The following is a 19,277-nucleotide window of genomic DNA, read 5'->3' as shown; positions in this document are numbered from 1 at the left end:
ATGCGGAGCAAGATGATGACAAGAAGATGACACAATAGAAAACGGATCCGTCCCCCATTGACTTTCAATGGAGTTGATCACGGATCCGTTAAAGACAATACAACCGGATCCGTTCATAACGGACGCAGATGGTTGTATTATCAGTAACGGAAGAGTTTTTGCTAAACCCTGCCGGATCCAGCAAAAACACTAGTGTGAAAGTACTCTTCAGAAACATTTGTTTACTTTTGAGTTAAAATTGCAACATTGTTGCTACTTCCAGTATGTGAAACCTAAATGTTTCCATATGAAGGAAAAAGATAGAGACAAATGGTGTAGATGTTAAGAATTCCGACCTAATGGTGTGGATTTATCATAATTCCTGCCCCATTATGTAGTTATCTAGTCAGGTGGCTTCACAAGAAAAACTGGGTGACAACCAGAAGAGATGTCACTACAGTTAACACAGGGGATGTCGCCCAACGCATCACCACATCTCTAGATGATGACTTACCACTCAGGAATCAGGAAAAGCTGGGTGACCAGCCATGTGCGAGCTGGAATGGAATGCACACTAGTCACCCAACTTTCCAAGAAGCAGATAGAACTAAAACTGTCCCTGCACTGCCATGTCTTGCCTCCCGTCAGAGTCCCCCTGGCAGCCAGCAGGGTGTTGATCTGTCCCGTCTATCATTACTTGGAGATTAACGACATTTCAGTGATGACACAATCATTAGCGTCCCGAGCAGGGGGCGCAAATTCTTAAAGGGGACCATATCTGTAATGAATAGAAATGCTACATTGTATTTCAAGTCCTCGCCTTTATCAAGATCTCTGCTTTCTGTCAGTGAGCTTGAACATTATTTTTGACATTCATAGACTAAAAATCCATCACACGCAGAGGAATGATCAGGTCCCTCCTCAGCACAGAAGATGTAATCACTGCTCCAGTCCTGGTCCGAATACCCTGGCAGAGGCAGAAAGGCTTGTTGGCACTCCTACTGGCAACCTGTGCCCTTGGCACCTGCCCAACAACAACCCCTTCTTGCTATGTTCCTGCTGACATATGGACACTGACAGCAAGCAGACGTCAAAGGAGTTGTCTCATCTGGACATTTATGGTGTATCAATAGGATATCCTATAAATGCCTGATAGGTGTGGGTACTACCTCTGCTGGCAGAGGACGCTGAACATGCGCGGTTTTCTCTATTCACTGCTATGGGACATCTGTAATTAGACGACTGCTATAGCAGTGAATGGAGAGGAGGCCCATTGTAGAACGGTGTCCTCGTCATTCACTGCTATGGAACTTCTGAGCGCACTCCCTTGGCTATAGAAGCCACATACAGCAGAATGGAGAAAGCTGCGCATGCGCAAAGTCCTCTCTATTCATGGTGGGCAAAGGTTTTGGGGATCCGTGCCTATCAGACATATTTTAGCATATCCTATCGATATGCCATAAGTGTCCCAGATAGGACAATCCCTCTTATAAACAAAGGAAATAGTAAATGGTTAAACTTCCCCTTTAAGAAACATTGTTGCCACCATGTATAACACTTTCAGCCAGACTGCATCTGCCTCCGGTGCGATAATGGATGCCGCGCGGCGCTCCGTCCTGAGTAGGTGTCTGAGTATCTGATTATTTTTGTCTTGCCTGAGTTTGGCGCAGTAAAGAAGACGAGTTTGTTCTGCAGCGGATTCCTAGACATGACTGAAAGTCACATAAGCATGTCCACCTTGACTGCCTCGCTAATTGTAATTACCAGGAGAACGTGCATCAGGAGCGGCTGCGAGGGATTTGCGCTCCGCCATGTGGAACATTGCATCCCGTGCCCACCGCTATCGACTATTTGTACAGGGAAAGCCGCGGCGTATTAATCGCCTATAGGTTTCGGCTTCCGTCCCCTGATCCTGCAGCTGGACCTCCGCTTACTGATTGCAGCTAATGAATAGATCCCTGTGTGAGCGGACGGCGTTTTCCTCTATGGCGGAACGAATGTTTATGTTCTGATACAGGAGTGAGTGATATATAACGCTCCGGCTTCTAGGTTAGAATTAACCATTGAAATCATAACTTGTTATACAGTGAACATGTGCCTCGCCTGTGCCGCCATATACTGTGACCCATTCCTGGGGATATGAATGGTTCTGAGCTAGAAAGACAGTGCCACATGGGTTACATGGCGGCCACTCCAGCGCACTTTACACTGACATTAATTAATTGAGTGAACAGATCGAGGGAAAGCTGGGTGGCAGAAATTAAGAGGGAAAATATTTGGTTTGGACTAATCATCGAAGTTCTCAGCCAAAATACAGTCTGGCGGATTCTGAGAAGGTAACGCAGCTCTGATGTATATGGGAATCATTCGTTATTTTACTTATTTTCCGAGTGTCGGGTGGAAGGACGAGGGGAGAGGCTGAGAATATTAACCAGGTCATGGCACACATAGCGGTATAATGTACCTACACAGTCCCTTTTAGGACAAGCCTAGCTTTCTGCTCTGGAGGAAAGAAACAGAGGCCCAATGATATCAATGGAGGACCAGTAAATGAATGAGCCTGTCCCTGAGCTGGTCGCAGAGGGGAGCGGCAGTATAAGCCCCTTTAAGGCCTTATGCCCACGGCCGTTGTTTTGGTCCGCATCCGGGCCGCAGTATTTGCGGCTTGGATGCGAACCCATTCACTTCAATGGGGCCGCAAAACATGCATCCGTTGCTCCGTTCCGTGGTCCGCAAAAAAAAACATAACCTGTCCTATTCTTGTCCGTTTTGTGGACAAGAATAGGCAGTTATATTAATGACTGTCCGCGCCGTTCCGCAAATTGCGGAACGCACACGGACGCCATCCGTGTTTTGCGGATCCGCAATTTGCGGACCGCAAAACACACAACGGTCGTGTGCATGAGGCCTAAGGAGGACCTGTCCCCTCTCCTTGTGTTCCCCATAAAAAGGACAATTATTGAGCATCTATTCTTATGATTCTATGTTGCGCAGTTCCTCTGCTATTCCCACTAGACGTTTACTGTATGAATAAATGGACATCTGTCCTTGCACATTGTAACACTGTCCAATCGGTGCAGACTGTGCAGGGACACGCCCTTGTGACGATGGGAGTGGTAGGACCCATCCAGTTTATAGTAGGAATAACAGAGTAATGGTACAACATAGAGTCATCAGAACAGATGCTCCAGAATGGTTATTACATGGGGAATGTAGTTAATTACTAAACGAGACACGTCAGGAGACGTGAGTTAAAGGCACCTGTCCCCATATCTGACTCGCTTGACCCTGATGTCTCTGGCTGACAGTGTGAATGGGACCTTTCTATCGGGGGTTATTAGCCTTCACTTATTAGTTCTCAGGGACCATAAACCAGGGGCGGAGGGGGATGAATGAACACCACAGTTTACTGTAGTGGCTGGCTTGTGGTCAGCCCGGGGTTGGATCGCTCTCCTCACATCAGGTACAGCGGGTTCTACCTCGCAGCTACATAAGCACCTTTGTGCGACTCCTGGGAAAGGGAAGAGGTTGGCAGCGGAGCTGTGAGAAAAGTTTAGCTCTGCGTTTTTTGTGGTTTTGGCTCTTGAGAACAGCCGTCAGGAGGAATTTCAATAACACAAAGCCGAGGAAGAGCTATAAGGCAGGAGCAGAGCAGTATTTATACAGGGACCCCAAAATAGCAGAGGACACCCCACCATAGACCACGGTCAGAGCAGATTTATTTTTTAGTATTGGCCATTAGAGGGTTTTCTTTCCCCTAATGATAAGCCGATTACACGACGTCCAGCTGTTATGACCACAAGCGTCCATCTCATCTGCGGAGGAACCCAGCATCAGGTGTTCAGTTTCCCTGCAGCGCCTCCACAGGGGAAATGAGGCATTGCACAGTTTTCATCAAAAACAATGAGCCGCCCATGTAACATAGACAGGACAGAGGTGTCCCTCTCCGTTGTGTCTAACAGGGGTCTCCAATTCAGGACTCATCTATCTATCAACTGTGAATTCTTAAATTTGCTTGCACTCTTTGTGACAGAACAGCTCCCCTTCCCAACCCATGGTGCAGCACAATCATCCCATCACGCCCTACCACCCCAAGACCGAAGGCACAGGACCTTACCCTCTTGTTAGGGTGAAGGGTGAGATAACATTTTGGGATTATGCCTCTTACAGGGGTAAGGTTCTCCTGAGAGGGGCGCCTCATCTCATGTACCCTATGGCAGCTGTATCTTCTGTACGCCGCTGAGGGCAGCAGTCTGGAGGCCGCATCAGTTATCCATCATGCCCTGTATTCTTCCTCCCCCGTTCTTGGTCCTCCAGAGTTTTGCCGCCCCATCTCGTAGCCTTGTTCCTGCTGTTTGTGGACAGGTGGCTGACTCTCACCCTTTACTCTGGACTTTTCGTCTTTCTATTAATAGCCCTCTGTTTGTTCTGTTTTCTACATTTCCAGTCTCTTTTTCTTCCCCTTCTCTATCTTGGATCCAGCGTCGGCCAGATCTTGTTTTGTGGGACTGTGAGAAGCTCGGTGTCTGAGTTTTGACAGCGGCTGGGAAACACCAAGACACCTGCCAACTCTGGAGCCTGGATTTTGGGTCTAGCCCAGAGCCCGAGTGGTGTGTGCGATCCTCACATCCATCCGCGGGTGTAGACAGGAGACAGGGCAGGAAACACGAGCTGGCTCACCGTGTTCTTGTAACGGGATCGCACTCAGTCTTAGTTTTGGCCAAACCAACAAGTGTATCGTCTTCCTGGCCATTGGAGTGAAGTGATGAGCCATGTGTCCTGCTAGTGTGATGATGCGAACGGGCCCTGAAACTGAATATCACATTCCCCAACCCATGAGAGGAATGGTACATAGATTACACACACCTAACAAAAATGATATGCAAAAATAAAAGAAATTCAGTAAATGACTGTCACGGCTGTATGTGAGCAACAAGAGTATACACAGTAAAAAGAGTGACTGACCGGACCCAAACTAGGGAGGATAAAGGGTGACCCCTGTCAGACCCTCAAAGCTCTCCCTATGCTGCTAAAGCACATGCCCGGATCCAAATGGCGGAACGAGGCATGCCCACGTACCTAAGACTGATGACCACTGTAACCCCTACAATAGTGGAAGGGGCACGGCCACCGGTGCCCTGCTCAGTGTGTGGAGGGAACCGTGGCCACCTCAGATCCAGTCAGAAAATAACCAGGTACACAACAATGTCTGCACACTTAGCTGAAGGTGCTGCAGCCGCAGAGAAGACGGATCCAAGGACAGCTGGCAATATCCGGAGTGCTTGCTGCAGCAGAACACAGGTCCAGTGAACTGATAGCTACAAGTGAAGATACTCAAGCAAGAGCTACAACTGAAATGAGAAATATAATCCACGCCCTACAATAGGAGGAGGGGTGATTTAAAGGCAGGGAAATCAACCGCAGGAGGAACAGCTGGGAGGAAGGAAACAGAAAGTAAAGACTTCATCACAGGGGCGGAGAAACAGAGCAGTGAGAACTCCTCCAAACTCTAGTAGTGACATCATCACAGGGGTGGAGAAACAGAGCTGTGAGAACGTCTCAAAGCTCTGGTAGTGACAATGACCTTAAATAGTCCTTAAGTGTGCATAATCCCTAAATGAGTCCTTGAATTGATACCCTCCCTATAACAGTCTTTGAGTGGGCACACTCCCTATAACAGTCCTTGAGTGGGCACACCCCCTATAACAGTCCTTGAGTGGGCACACTCCCTATAACAGTCCTTGTGTGGGCACACTCCCTATAACAGTCCTTGAGTGGGCACACTCCCTATAACAGTCCTTGAGTGGGCACACTCCCTATAACAGTCCTTGAGTGGGCACACTCCCTATAACAGTCCTTGAGTGGGCACACTCCCTATAACAGTCCTTGAGTGGGCACACTCCTTATAACAGCCCTTCAGTGGGCACACTCCCTATAACAGTCCTTGAGTGGGCACACTCCCTATAACAGTCCTTGAGTGGGCACACTCCCTATAACAGTCCTTGAGTGGGCACACTCCCTATAACAGTCCTTGAGTGGGCACACTCCCTATAACAGTCCTTGAGTGGGCACACTCCCTATAACAGTCCTTGAGTGGGCACACTCCCTATAACAGTCCTTGAGTGGGCACACTCCTTATAACAGCCCTTGAGTGGGCACACTCCCTATAACAGTCCTTAAGTGGGCACACTCCCTATAACAGTCCTTGAGTGGGCACACTCCCTATAACAGTCCTTGAGTGGGCACACTCCCTATAACAGTCCTTGAGTGGGCACACTCCCTATAACAGTCCTTGAGTGGGCACGCTCCCTATAACATTCCTTCAGTGGGCACACTCCCTATAACAGTCCTTCAGTGGGCACACTCACTAGAACAGTCCTTCAGCGGGCACACTCCCTATAACAGTCCTTCAGTGGGCACACTCCCTATAACAGTCCTTCAGTGGGCACACTCACTAGAACAGTCCTTCAGTGGGCACACTCACTAGAACAGTCCTTCAATGGGCACGCTCCCTATAACAGTCCTTGACTATGCATGCTTATCATAAGAGTCCTTTACTGGGCATGTGCCCTAGAAGAGTCCTTGAGTAGACATGCTTCCTAAATGAGTCCTTGAATGAGCTCACTCCCTAAATGAGTTTTTTAATGAGCACTATCCCTAAATGAGCCCTTCGGTGAGCACAAGTCCTTGACTATACATGCTTCCTAAGAGAGTCCTTGATTTTGCACACACCCTAAAAATGTCCTTAAGTGGGTATGCTCCCTAAATGAGTCTTTGACTGGGAATGCTTGCTAAAGGAGTTTGTGAATGTGAATTCTCCCGAAAGGAATCTTTGATTGGGAATGCTCGCTAAAGAGGTCTGTGAGTAGGATACTCCCTAAAAGAGTTATTGACTGTGCATGTTCCCTTAAGAGAGTCTTTGATTGACAACACTCCTTCAAAGGGAATCTGTCACCGACAGTTTAGTCCTCATACAAAATACACCTTCCTGTAGTGCATAAAACAGTTCCTTCATGATTCCCTTTAGCATTCGGAAGTTGTATGCTAATTATGGAGCATAAGTCCGAGTGTGCTCCTCCTGGGGTGTGACTGACCGGCTTTCCCATGTCCTAGACTTTTCTGAAATCCCGTGCCCACATATGTGCCCCAGTGTTGTTCTTCAGGTAGGAATAGTAACATTCCTGGTAGGTTAGGGTGGTGAACGTCTTAACAATATATCTGGTAGTCTACAGTGGTGAAGGGTTACATATAACATTCCTGATGCTCTAGGGTGGTGAAGGCTTAATGGTAACATCCCTGGTAGTCTAGGGCAGTGAAGGGTTACATGTAACATTCCTGATGCTCTAGGGTGGTGAGGGCTTAATGGTAATATCCCTAGTAGTCTAGGGCAGTGAAGGGTTAAATGTGACATTCCTGATGGTCTAGGGTGGTGAGGGCTTAATGGTAATATCCCTGGTAGTCTAGGGCAGTGAAGGGTTACATATAACATTCCTGATGCTCTAGGGTGGTGAAGGCTTAATGGTAACATCCCTGGTAGTCTAGGGCAGTGAAGGGTTAAATGTAACATTCCTGATGGTCTAGGGTGGTGAGGGCTTAATGGTAATATCCCTGGTAGTCTAGGGCAGTGAAGGGTTAAATGTGACATTCCTGATGCTCTAGGGTGGTGAGGGCTTAATGGTAATATCCCTGGTAGTCTAGGGCAGTGAAAGGTTACATATAACATTCCTGATGCTCTAGGGTGGTGAAGGCTTAATGGTAACATCCCTGGTAGTCTAGGGCAGTGAAGGGTTAAATGTAACATTCCTGATGGTCTAGGGTGGGGAAGGCCTAATGGTATTATCCCCGGTAGTCTAGGGCAGTTGAGGGGTAAGTGTAACACCCCTGGAGGTCTAGAACAGTGAAGGGGTTGCATAAGTTAAAGGGGTTGTCCGGGTTCATATTTTCACCCAGGCAGCCGCCCAGATGCTAGCATCGGAGCATCTCATGCTCCCTTGCCCCGTGCTAGATCGTGCAGGGCACGGGCTCTTTTGTTTACAACAACACACTGCCGGGCGGAGGCTTCCACCCGGCAGTGTGTTTGGTGACGTCACCGGCTCTGATGGGCGTGCTTTAGCGCTGCCCTAGCCGTTTTACTGGCTAGGGCAGCGCTAAGGCCCTCCCATCAGTGCCGGTGACGTCACTGCGCTCACTGCTGGGCGGAAAAAGAGGCTTCGCTTGGCAGAAAGGGACCCGGTACGTCACTGACTGTAATAAAAATGGCACTTCCGGCTGGGATTTTCTCAAAGGCAAAAGTGGCATAAGAATTTTCTGGTAAAGTTAGGAGAGGCATGAGTGTAAAATTTAGGGCACTGTTGTCCACACACATCAATCTTCCCAATCCCGGACAACCCCTTTAAGACAACACTCCTGCCTCTGGGTCATCAAGTGAATGAGCTTGAGTCGCAATACCGGACACAGCCCACGGACGAGAGCGGCGCGGCCATTTCTTACATCAGTTTCTAGCTGACAAATGGTTGATGTCCATCATTTCCCAGACTCCTGAGTGGCAGATTGAGGTTGTTATCGTGTCCCAATTGGTTGTCACCCAGCTTTCCCAGAAGCTGACATAACAAAGAACCAGAAGACCTTGCTGCAGCATTTACTGTTAGATTCCTCCTCCAGGGCTCTGGGCTGGTAATTGATACACTGTACGGATAGATCCCTGCTCCAGCTTCTCGCTCCGGCCTCCGATTGATCCGTCCGCTCCAGAAATGACTCACGTACTGTAACTGGAAGAGGTCAGCGCTCGCACTCGGATTTCTGGAAGTTGTTTCTATACAGCACGTGATGCATCCAAGTCTTCTGGAGATTTTATTGCAGATGCCACGTTAATGTCTTGGCAAAAAGCCTCCAACTTCAGAATCAAAACATCTTGTTTTTTTGTTGTTTTTTTTGGAGGGGGGGGGGGGGGGAGGTTCTCGGGAAAGTGCAGAAAATTAGCAGCAAAGGCTTCCGTGTGACATGGCTGCTGTTTTCCTGGAGGCTACAGAATTTGGTCTTTGTCTTGTCCATGACTATATGAAATGGGAACCTGAACTCCCGGTTATCGTCAAATGTCTGATTTTGAGTTACGGGATGTTTTCTTCTCCATTCACATCCAAAGCTGCACTCAGAATTCTCCTGGTTTCCTGTTACCATACAGCAGTGCATTGCTGAGGAGTGGATGACAGTTACGGGCAGAGGTCACCTTTTCAATCAAACATCTGACAGCAGGTGTCTAGGGGGGTGGGTTGAGGGTTTTTCCTTTAGTTATTTTATTAGCATTGTAATATTGATGCTGGCTTTGGATGTACCCTATGTCAATTTGATCATTAAATAAGGGAAATTAAAAAAGAAATATCTGACAGCAGGATCCAGATCATCTGTTGTCTTTGAAAGCTGCTCTGGGTGTGACTAGAGGAAAATACATTAAATAACTAAACCTCATGACAAAAACATTAAAGCAAAGTATTTGCAAATATATATTTTTATGCTGACTTTTAAACTGTGAAATGTTGTTGAAAAAGGAATTATACAGAGTCGAGATCTATGAAAGGTGCTTTGGATGTGACTGGAGGAAAAAAATAATGAAATTGCAGAGTTAGGCTACTTTCACATTAGCATTTTTCAATTCCGCAATTGAGTTCCGTCATAGGATCTCGATAGCGGAAGAAAACACTTCCGTTTTGTCCCCATTCATTGTCAACGGGGACAAAACTGAACTGAACGAAACGGAGTGCGCCAAAATGCATTCCATTCCGTTTGATTGCGCCCCCATCGCGGACAGAATAATGCTGCAAATAGCGTTTTCTGTCCGCGATGTGGTGCATAGCAAGACGGATCCGTCCTGGCACACAATGTAAGTCAATGGGGATGGATCCGTTTTGTCTGACACAATAGAAAACTGATCCGTCCCCCATTGACTTTCAATGGTGTTCATGACGGATCCGTCATGGCTATAGAAGACATAATACAACCGGACCCGTTCATGACGGATGCAGGCGGTTGTATTATTGTAAGGGAAGCGTTTTTGCAGATCCATGACGGATCCGCAAAGAACGCTAGTGTGAAAGTAGTCTTAGGCCTCTTTCACATGACCATATCGCTTTTTCAGTGTTTTGCGGTCTTTTTTTCACAGATCCGTTGTTCCATTTTTTTGTTTCCGTTTCTGTTCTGTTTTTCCGTATGGCATATACAGTATACAGTAATTACATAGAAAAAATTGGGCTGTGCATAAAATTTTCAATAGATGGTTCCGCAAAAACAAAACGGATACGGAAGACATATGGATGCATTTCTGTATGTGTTCCGTCTTTTTTGCGGACCCATTGACTTGAATGGAGCCACGGAACGTGATTTGCGGGCAATAATAGGACATGTTCTATCTTTCAATAGAACGGAAAAACGGAAACGGAATGCATACGGAGTACATTCAGTGTTTTTTTTTGCGGAACCATTGAAATTAATGATTCCATATATGGACCGTATACGGAACGCAAAAAACGGCCCGTAAACGGGAAAAAAAAGCGGTAGTGTGAAAGAGGCCTAACTTAGCTTTTTATGCAGAGTTAAGTGGTGACATGATGTTGAAAGTGAAGTCGCATTTTAACCTTCCCCTATATGAGATTATATAAGGTTTTCATGTATTTTACGTGTTTTGGTAAAGGGCATAGACTTCCACGTCCTGTAAAGTTCACATTCAGGACTCGTTATTAATCGGACGAGTAAATAATCCATTTACATCCAGTGTTTAGAATTGAAGCCGCGTCTCTGGTTACATCTAATTGTTCTTCTGGTCAGAACAGCAGAACTCAGCAAAATCTTGTAGAAAGTCTCCCTGACCCCAGAGAACCTACTGCAGCAATGTGCATGGAGAGAGCCCCAAAGAGCCAAACACAAGGGGGCGCTCTGCAGTGACTGTCTGTCCGCTGTCTCTAACATCATGTCCTCCAGTGACTGTCTATCTGCTGTCTCCAACATCATGTCCTCCAGTGACTATCTGTCCGCTCTCTCTAACATCACGTCCTCCAGTGACTGTCTGTCCGCTCTCTCTAACATCATGTCCTCCAGTGACTGTCTGTCCGCCGTCTCTAACATCATGTCCTCCAGTGACTGTCTGTCTGCTGTCTCTAACATCATGTCCTCCAGTGACTGTCTGTCCGCTCTCTCTAACATCATGTCCTCCAGTGACTGTCTGTCTGCTGTCTCTAACATCATGTCCTCCAGTGACTGTCTGTCCGCTCTCTCTAACATCATGTCCTCCTGTGACTGTCTGTCCGCTCTCTCTAACATCATGTCCTCCAGTGACTGTCTGTCCGCTGTCTCTAACATCATGTCCTCCAGTGACTGTCTGTCTGCTCTCTCTAACATCATGTCCTCCAGTGACTGTCTGTCCACTGTCTCTAACATCATGTCCCCTTCACATTAATAATGCCCTCTGTGCCCCCTCCATAGTAGTAATGCCCTCTGTGCCCCCTTCATAGTAATAAAGTCCTCTGTGCCCCCTCCATAGTAATAAAGTCCTCTGTGCCCCCTCCATAATAATAAAGCCCTCTGTGCCCCCTCCATAGTAATAAAGTCCTCTGTGCCCCCTCCATAGTAATAAAGCCCTCTGTGCCCCCTCCATAGTAATAAAGCCCTCTGTGCCCCCTCCATAGTAATAAAGCCCTCTGTGCCCCCTCCATAGTAATAAAGCCCTCTGTGCCCCCTCCATAGTAATAAAGCCCTCTGTGCCCCCTCCATAGTAAAAAAAAAGCCCTCTGTGCCCCCTCCATAGTAATAAAGCCCTCTGTGCCCCCTCCATAGTAATAAAGCCCTCTGTGCCCCCTCCATAGTAAAAAAAAAGCCCTCTGTGCCCCCTCCATAGTAATAATGCCCTCTGTGCCCCCTCCATAGTAGTAATGCCCTCTGTGCCCCCCTCCATAGTAATAAAGTCCTCTGTGCCCCCTCCATAGTAATAAAGCCCTCTGTGCCCCCTCCATAGTAATAAAGCCCTCTGTGCCCCCTCCATAGTAATAAAGCCCTCTGTGCCCCCTCCATAGTAATAAAGCCCTCTGTGCCCCCTCCATAGTAAAAAAAAAAGCCCTCTGTGCCCCCTCCATAGTAATAAAGCCCTCTGTGCCCCCTCCATAGTAATAAAGCCCTCTGTGCCCCCTCCATAGTAATAAAGCCCTCTGTGCCCCCTCCATAGTAATAAAGCCCTCTGTGCCCCCTCCATAGTAATAAAGCCCTCTGTGCCCCCTCCATAGTAATAAAGCCCTCTGTGCCCCCTCCATAGTAATAAAGCCCTCTGTGCCCCCTCTGTATTAAAAAAAACCACAGTAACTACTCACCTTGTCCCGTTCCTGAAGCTCACAGTCCTCTCTTCGCACAGATCGCTCTGCAGCACTGTGTGGGCGGGGCTTATGCAGATTTCACACAGGCCGGGAGCGCGATCTGTGCCTGCAGTCTGAATGGTGGAGAAGTCTTCCTGCTTCACCATTCTGTGCACTGCCGGCCTGAGGGAGGGGAGGAGCGCGGGGAGCTGAGTGGTGAGTGACAGGACCACAGCTCCCTGCAGCTCCCTGCGCTCATTGCTTCTGGCACCCCCCTGAGAGCGGGCACACGGGGCGGACCGCCCCCCATGCCTCCCCCCTTAGTTGCTGGGGGGAGCGTTCAAAGGTTTGCTGTGGGGCCCAGTCATTTCTAGTTACGCCGCTGGTCTCTTCATTTGGTTTTCTCCTGGGTCAACAGATGCCAGTTCTACATTGTTCGAGCCATCATGATACCAACCAGGTAGTCCACTGCCAGGAATACACCTAGCAAAACCTCAAGGAGCTGCTGTCAGATTGCAGCCTCTTCATTCTCTCCCCTCTACTTTCTACTGAGGTCACTGCAAGAACATGAAGTATCACATGATTTGCCATCTGCGCAGCAGACATGGAGCACACATTTCTTTTACTTTGGGCCCCCAGAGGTTCTGCCACTGCTTGGTCTTGTATGTGGCAGTGTAGGCTCCCATCCTCTGCAGCCTCTCTGGTCCTCCATGGTTAATGTATCCACCATCAGCCGTTTATACATTGTAGATAACAAATGCTTGTTACATTGTATCCCTGCTCATCATGGCTCTATGTGCAGCAGCTTCTTTATACTGATCCCTCCAGGACATTCCCAGATGCAGCTTCTTTGTAGAGAAAGCTTTCAGACATAATTGGAAAAAGGCGTCCGATATAAACTCTAAGAGACGGCATTAGCCAAAGTAAACAAGGATTTCAGCTCTGGCTGTAAATGAACCTCTGACCGAGTGTCTGTGGATCATCATAGCCAATACTTCACGTAGCAGGATCTCATATCTGCTGAGATGTTCACATCTGTATATGTTGAATATATGAATGATCTATATACAGTCAATATAGTATGGCCTAGGAGGACACTGAGTAACAGAGCCTGGCATCTGATGGCCCATAGACCCCACCATGCATTGTAGAGCCTGAGTATATATGTTACAAAGATGCTAAACCATAGAAGACTGGAATGTTTTACAGGAAATAACTTCCCCATCCAAGGCTTGTTGACATCATTAGTCCCACCCCCGAGGAGCCAGGCAGACACAGTCCGCACAGAATGATCAAAGTGAAATATCATTCAGCCTAATGGAAAGTTCTATAACATTTCTGTTTCCTTCCCACCCAGATCAGTGAGGAGCCTATATTTGTCCCTGGTGTGTGGGGCCCCTACTACTCAGCCATGGTTCCAGGATTCTGGCTCAACGAGGGTGGACAAAGTGCAACTGGGAAACTAGTGAGTTATTAAGGATCTGTTGTGATAAGATATTATGTAATGCCATGTACCGCCATCATGACCTTAGCATAATACAGCCCTACCAGACAGTACACAGTATACTAGCATCACTCGCTTAGCATAGTAAGCAGATCTCCATTATTGCTATAAAACTCCCTCGTGCCTCCTCATTAATTGGGGATACACTCCTAAGACCTGCATTGATTTTAATGTAAAACCTCATGGGCGGAGCCACAGAGAGATGAAAGGGGAGCAGAGGGCAGGGGCGATGCATGTTTCAGAAGACTAGGCGACTCGGTGACTAAATGATAGCGGCATAAAAGCAGGAACTTAAAATGGATGTGTAAAGTTTTAAACCTATCCCCTATGCACAGTACACAGGATGGGTCTGTTCAATGGGGGGTCTGACCACTGGGACCCCAATGGATCATGAGAATGAGGGTCTCCCTATATAATAAAATGGTGGTTGGCTCGACAGTGTCTGGCAGTCCCATGGAAATGAATGGAGAACTGGGCATGCTATTTGTGAAGATCGGGGTCTCGGTGGTCAGATCCTCACCAGTCAGACTCTTCTTCCATAGTCATGCCATACCTGCCCACGGGCTAGCGTAGGATTTGCCATTTATCCAGTGATCGCTGCCCCTGAAGACGTTTTTCAGATCGCAGCCGTGGGACATGAAGAGACTGCTGCACATTGATTTCTTGCATAATATATGGCTGTTTAGTCATGAGGTTAGACCCTCTGGTGTGACTCAGAGAGCGGAGCGCTCCAGCCGCTGGATCTGCAGCATTTACATATCGATTATGGATATAAAGTGATTCATGGAACGAGTGCAGAGACAGCAGCCTGTCATCCGGATTCATCCTGATACACAGAGCAAATCTGAGGTCATCTGCTGACATCTTCTTGAGATGCGAGGGGGGCGAGAATAACATTAAAATATACATAAATATAAGTTGTTGAAATCCTGAGTTTCATGCAGATTCTGCTATAGATTCGCATTGGATTCCACCCTCTGCATTGCAAAGGGCGAAACCTGCAGCAAGAATTAGCCGAAAAATTTGCACCATTAGTCAATTCCTGAACGGATTACATTGCAGAAATTTTACGAATGCAAGACCCGCTGGAAAAATATCCACAGCGTCACATTGTGTTGTCGTTTGTGCTTCAATTTTCATAACTTTGGCTAATCTGCAACATTTTCAGAAAAAAAGTATCAGTTTTGTTGAGATTATGATAATTCTATCAAAGGTCACAACAAAACAACTACTTATTTATAGTGTTGGGCGCGACTATTAGAATCGCAAATTTTAATCGCGAATATCGCCACTTGGAGAATTCGCAAAGATTTTGAATATAGTGCTATATATTCGTATTCGCGAATATTCTAGATTTTTTTTCATCTGAACCATGATCCCTCCCTGCTTCTTGCTTGTCGGCCAATGAGAAGGCTGCAATGTCTTTGTCTGAGCTTAGCAACATCCCTAGCGACCAATAGGAAAGCTGCCGACCCCTTACTATATAAGACCCTCCCCAGCAGCCATTGTATGCAGTATTCTGCAGATCTGAGAGAGAGAGCAGTGACATTGCTGAGCTCTGTGCTTTCCTGTGACATTATATTAGATAGTTAGTTAGCTCATATATATAATACAGATAGTCAGTGTAGGTTATATCCTGATATAGTGGAGCTGATAGGTTCCAGTGCAGGGTGTTAGGTAGTGTGATAGGGATTAGTGTACATACATACATGATACATACATAGCGCTGTGATGTCACAACAATACTTAGCGCACCAATCAGTAATATGTAGTCAAAACTGCTAAAAGGTAAAGTTGCACGTATTGCGCCAAAATATGCGCATCATTAATTGCCGATTAGCGCAAATATATTGGAGCACTTGACTCTATCTGCATATAAAGCTATTGTAATATTCTGCCGTGCCGACCATTTTCTCCGGTCTCAGGAAACTTCTATCAGCTTGAAAAATGTAGCAGAAGTGACCCACGCCTGTATTGCGCACGCTTTACGTGAATATTACGTTGCCGATTTTCGCAATCAAGAAAATAATAGCGAATTCGTAAATTTATGATGAATATTCGCCCAAATATTCGCAAAATAGCGGGAATTCAAATATTGCCCCAGCTGCTCATCACTAATTAATTATTTAAATGCACCCCTACAAGTCTGACACAATCAATCGCTGCAGGGTGAGGGGTGCGCGGGACGGCCCTAACAGCCGGTGATGGTTTATTTCTGGTTGTTAGAGCCTCACCATCCTCAGAACAACAAACCTGTTAGGGTCCATTCACACGTCCGCAAATGGGTCCGCATCCGTTCCGCAATATTAGGAACGGGTGCGGACCCTTTCATTCTCAATAGGGCAGGAATGGATGCAGAGAGAACTGCATTACCAGAGTGCGCCCCCCCCCCCCCCCCCCCCCCCCCGAACTTCCAGGCTTCGGCCCCGAACTTCAGGGCCGCGGCTCCGGAAAAAAAAAGAACATGTCCTATTCTTGTCCACAAATGCGGACAAGAATAGGCAGTTCTATGGGGGGTGCCGGCCGGGTGTATTGCGGATCCGGAATACACCACGGACGTGTGAATGGACCCTAAGGCTCCATTCACACGTCCGCAAAATGGGTCCGCATCCTTTCCGCAATTTTGCGGAAAGTGTGCGGACCCATTCATTCTCTATGGGGACGGAATGGATGCGGACAGCACACAGTGTGCTGTCTGCAGCCGCAATTGCGGAGCGCGCCCCCGATTTTGGGTACGCAGCTCCGCAAAAAGATAGAGCATGTCCTATTCTTGTCCGCAGCTTGCGGACAAGAATAGGCATTTCAATGGGGGTGACGGGCTGGTGTGTTGCGGACCCGCAATTTGCGGGTCCGCAACACATCACGGACGTGTGAATAGAGCCTTAGATGTGATGTCAGGGCATGAAAGTGATGTCTCCCTGCCCCACCGTTCATGATAAGTTTCAGGTCTAGTGCCTGTAGTCAGAATCTGGCGCAGAATGCATGATGACATCATCATTATCACGCCACCTGAGACGGGCTGCATACAGCTCCGGACCCAGTCCAGAAGAGGCCTGTATCCTGCACCGCGGTGTGGAGGTAGGTATTGGACTTTGGCAGCATGCAATTGGGCCACTATGGGGGAAGGGGGGGCATTATTATAACTGGGGGGCACTATGGGAACATTGGTTCTACTGGGCACAATATAAGGGGACATATTTTCTCTACTGGCATACATTATAAGGAGGCATATTTTTTCCGTTTTGCGGGCCGTTTTTTGCTTTCCGTATACGGTCCGTATACAGAACCATTCATTTCAATGGGTCCGCAAAAAAAACGGAATGTACTCTGTATGCATTCCGTTTCCGTGTTTCCGTATCTCTGTTCCGTGCAAAGATAGAACATGTCTTATATTTGGCCGCAAATCATGTTCCGTGGCTCCATTAAAGTCAATGGTTCCGCAAAAAAAAACGGAATGCATACGGAAATGCATCCGTATGTCTTCCGTATCCGTTCAGTTTTTTGCGGAACCATCTATTGAAAATGTTATGCCCAGCCCAATTTTTTCTATGTAATTACTGTATACTGTATATGCCATACGGAAAAACGGAACGGAAAAACGGAACAGAAACGGAAACACAACGGAGACAAAAAACTGAATAACGTATCCGTTAAAAACGGACCGCAAAACACTGAAATAGCCATACGGTCGTGTGAAAGAGGCCTAAAATAAATGTTTCCTCTCTGCCGGCGTTATGCTGACGAGCTTCCAATCTATGTAAATTAATTGAAGCGACCGGGCCGCGGTGTTTTAGTAAATGGCGTCCGCGATGGATAAATAGATTACGTTGCATTATGCGATGCAGAATTAGAGGCAACATCCATTACACTTCATTGAATTTGCATTTCTCTCTCCCCCCTTAAGATTGATCATGTCGTCCAGGGCCACGATGGATTCAGCGACTTACAAAAGAAAGCGAACTCCAGGTCAGCGTCATTTTTTTTTTTTTTGCATGCGGCTTTCCTGCTGCCTACTGGCACCTTTTCAATTTGTCATTAGTGTAATGATAGAAAGCAGCCCGGCTCATACATCAGCCGCACAATAGGAAAGATCTGCCAAGATATCCCTGACAAGAATTACTTTTGTCTCCTACTGATTGAAAGCTTTTAGACAAAGAGAAAAAAAAAATTAGACTGGGGTAAAATGGGAAAAAGATCAAAGAGAAGAAGAAAGATTATGTTTCTGACTGTAACAAGAATGGATTTCTCCTTGGTTTCGGGCTGTGGTTATGGAGTCCGGGTCTGCTTTCTTCATTACAAGCCTCGGTCTACGGCCCGGCTGTGCAAGCTTTGTACTGGTAAATCCTGGTCAGATAAAATGCTGCCAAGATCCCCCCCCTGAATCTGCATACAGTGTTTATAAACTAGGCTTTATACTCCAGTCACTACCAAAGCTGCATGCAAAATTCAGCTGGTCGCTATGTGGAATGTGGGCCCCTCGCAGCTTCGCAGTGTCCTGTGGTGACCTGTGTTCTTGAAGGGACATTTTGTTCTATGGGCTAATGCACACATGATGGGCATATAGTTTTTTTATGTTTACATCCATCTACTGTATATGTCATAGTTGTGTTTTCACATCATCTCTAGTACAAACATGAAGAGACTGGAGCTGGCATTGTTATGGGGGAACTATTATTGGTACATTGTTATGGCGCATTGTGCTGGGGCTGTGCCAGAAGCACTGAGGTTGACACTGGTATAGACATTCGTAGATGGCACTTTTATGGGAGAATGGGTTATGGATGCACAAATGTACATCATGACTAAGGATCCACATCTACAGTGATCCGAAACCGGTCAATTTTCTGCATTGCTGTATGTTGGTTTTTATCTGCACGGGATTAAATAAAGCCTCAAGTATTTTTCAGTGAAGCTGGACCGTCTTTCTTTTTATTGGGATCCGTTGTGCGCCTAAGGTTCAGGGCGAGGTCCGGGCTCCTGGCTTCCTGTGGATGAGCGCGACATCTCCTAGTGTTGCTCCTATGGATGCACAAATGGTTGGCATTGTTATGGGGCACTAAGATAGCATTGTTATGGGGCATTGTGCTGGAGCTTTTATGGAAGTACTGTTCCGGGGTTGTCTTGGTTGGGGAAACAGGCTGATACTGTCATGGATGCACTATGGGGCACTATGATGGCATTTTCATGGGCATAGTTGACTATTATGGAAGCACAGGAGCTGGCATAGTGTTGCCTAGGCTGGCATTATTATGGGGATGCAGGCTGATACTGTCATGGATGCACAGAGGCATTGTTATGGGGCACTATGATGGTATTTTCATGGGCATAGTTGACTATTATGGGGGCACAGGAGCTGGCATAGTGTTGCCTAGGCTGGCATTATTATGGGGATGCAGGCTGATACTGTCATGGTTGCACAGTGGAATTGTTATGGGGCACTATGATGGCATTTTCATGGGGCA

At 47.0% G+C, this 19,277-nt stretch overlaps 1 protein-coding gene across 3 annotated transcripts in view; it reads left to right on the top strand.

The window, feature by feature from the left end:
- The window catches only part of FGGY (FGGY carbohydrate kinase domain containing), a 159,012-nt gene that overhangs the window by 81,116 nt on the left and 58,619 nt on the right, over positions 1 to 19,277 (top strand). For all 3 annotated transcript variants that reach the window (XM_040408068.1, XM_040408069.1, XM_040408070.1), the window contains 2 exons: positions 13,669 to 13,776; positions 17,720 to 17,781. In XM_040408068.1, the coding sequence (XP_040264002.1) occupies positions 13,669 to 13,776; positions 17,720 to 17,781 (170 nt within the window). The remainder of the gene's footprint in view (positions 1 to 13,668; positions 13,777 to 17,719; positions 17,782 to 19,277) is intronic.

This window comes from Bufo bufo, chromosome 9 (genome assembly GCF_905171765.1).
Source record: "Bufo bufo chromosome 9, aBufBuf1.1, whole genome shotgun sequence".
In the NCBI taxonomy this organism is placed as follows: Eukaryota; Metazoa; Chordata; class Amphibia; order Anura; family Bufonidae; genus Bufo; species Bufo bufo.
The sequence above is the reverse complement of the archived record's forward strand: the minus strand, read 5'-3'. Positions and strand labels throughout refer to the sequence as shown.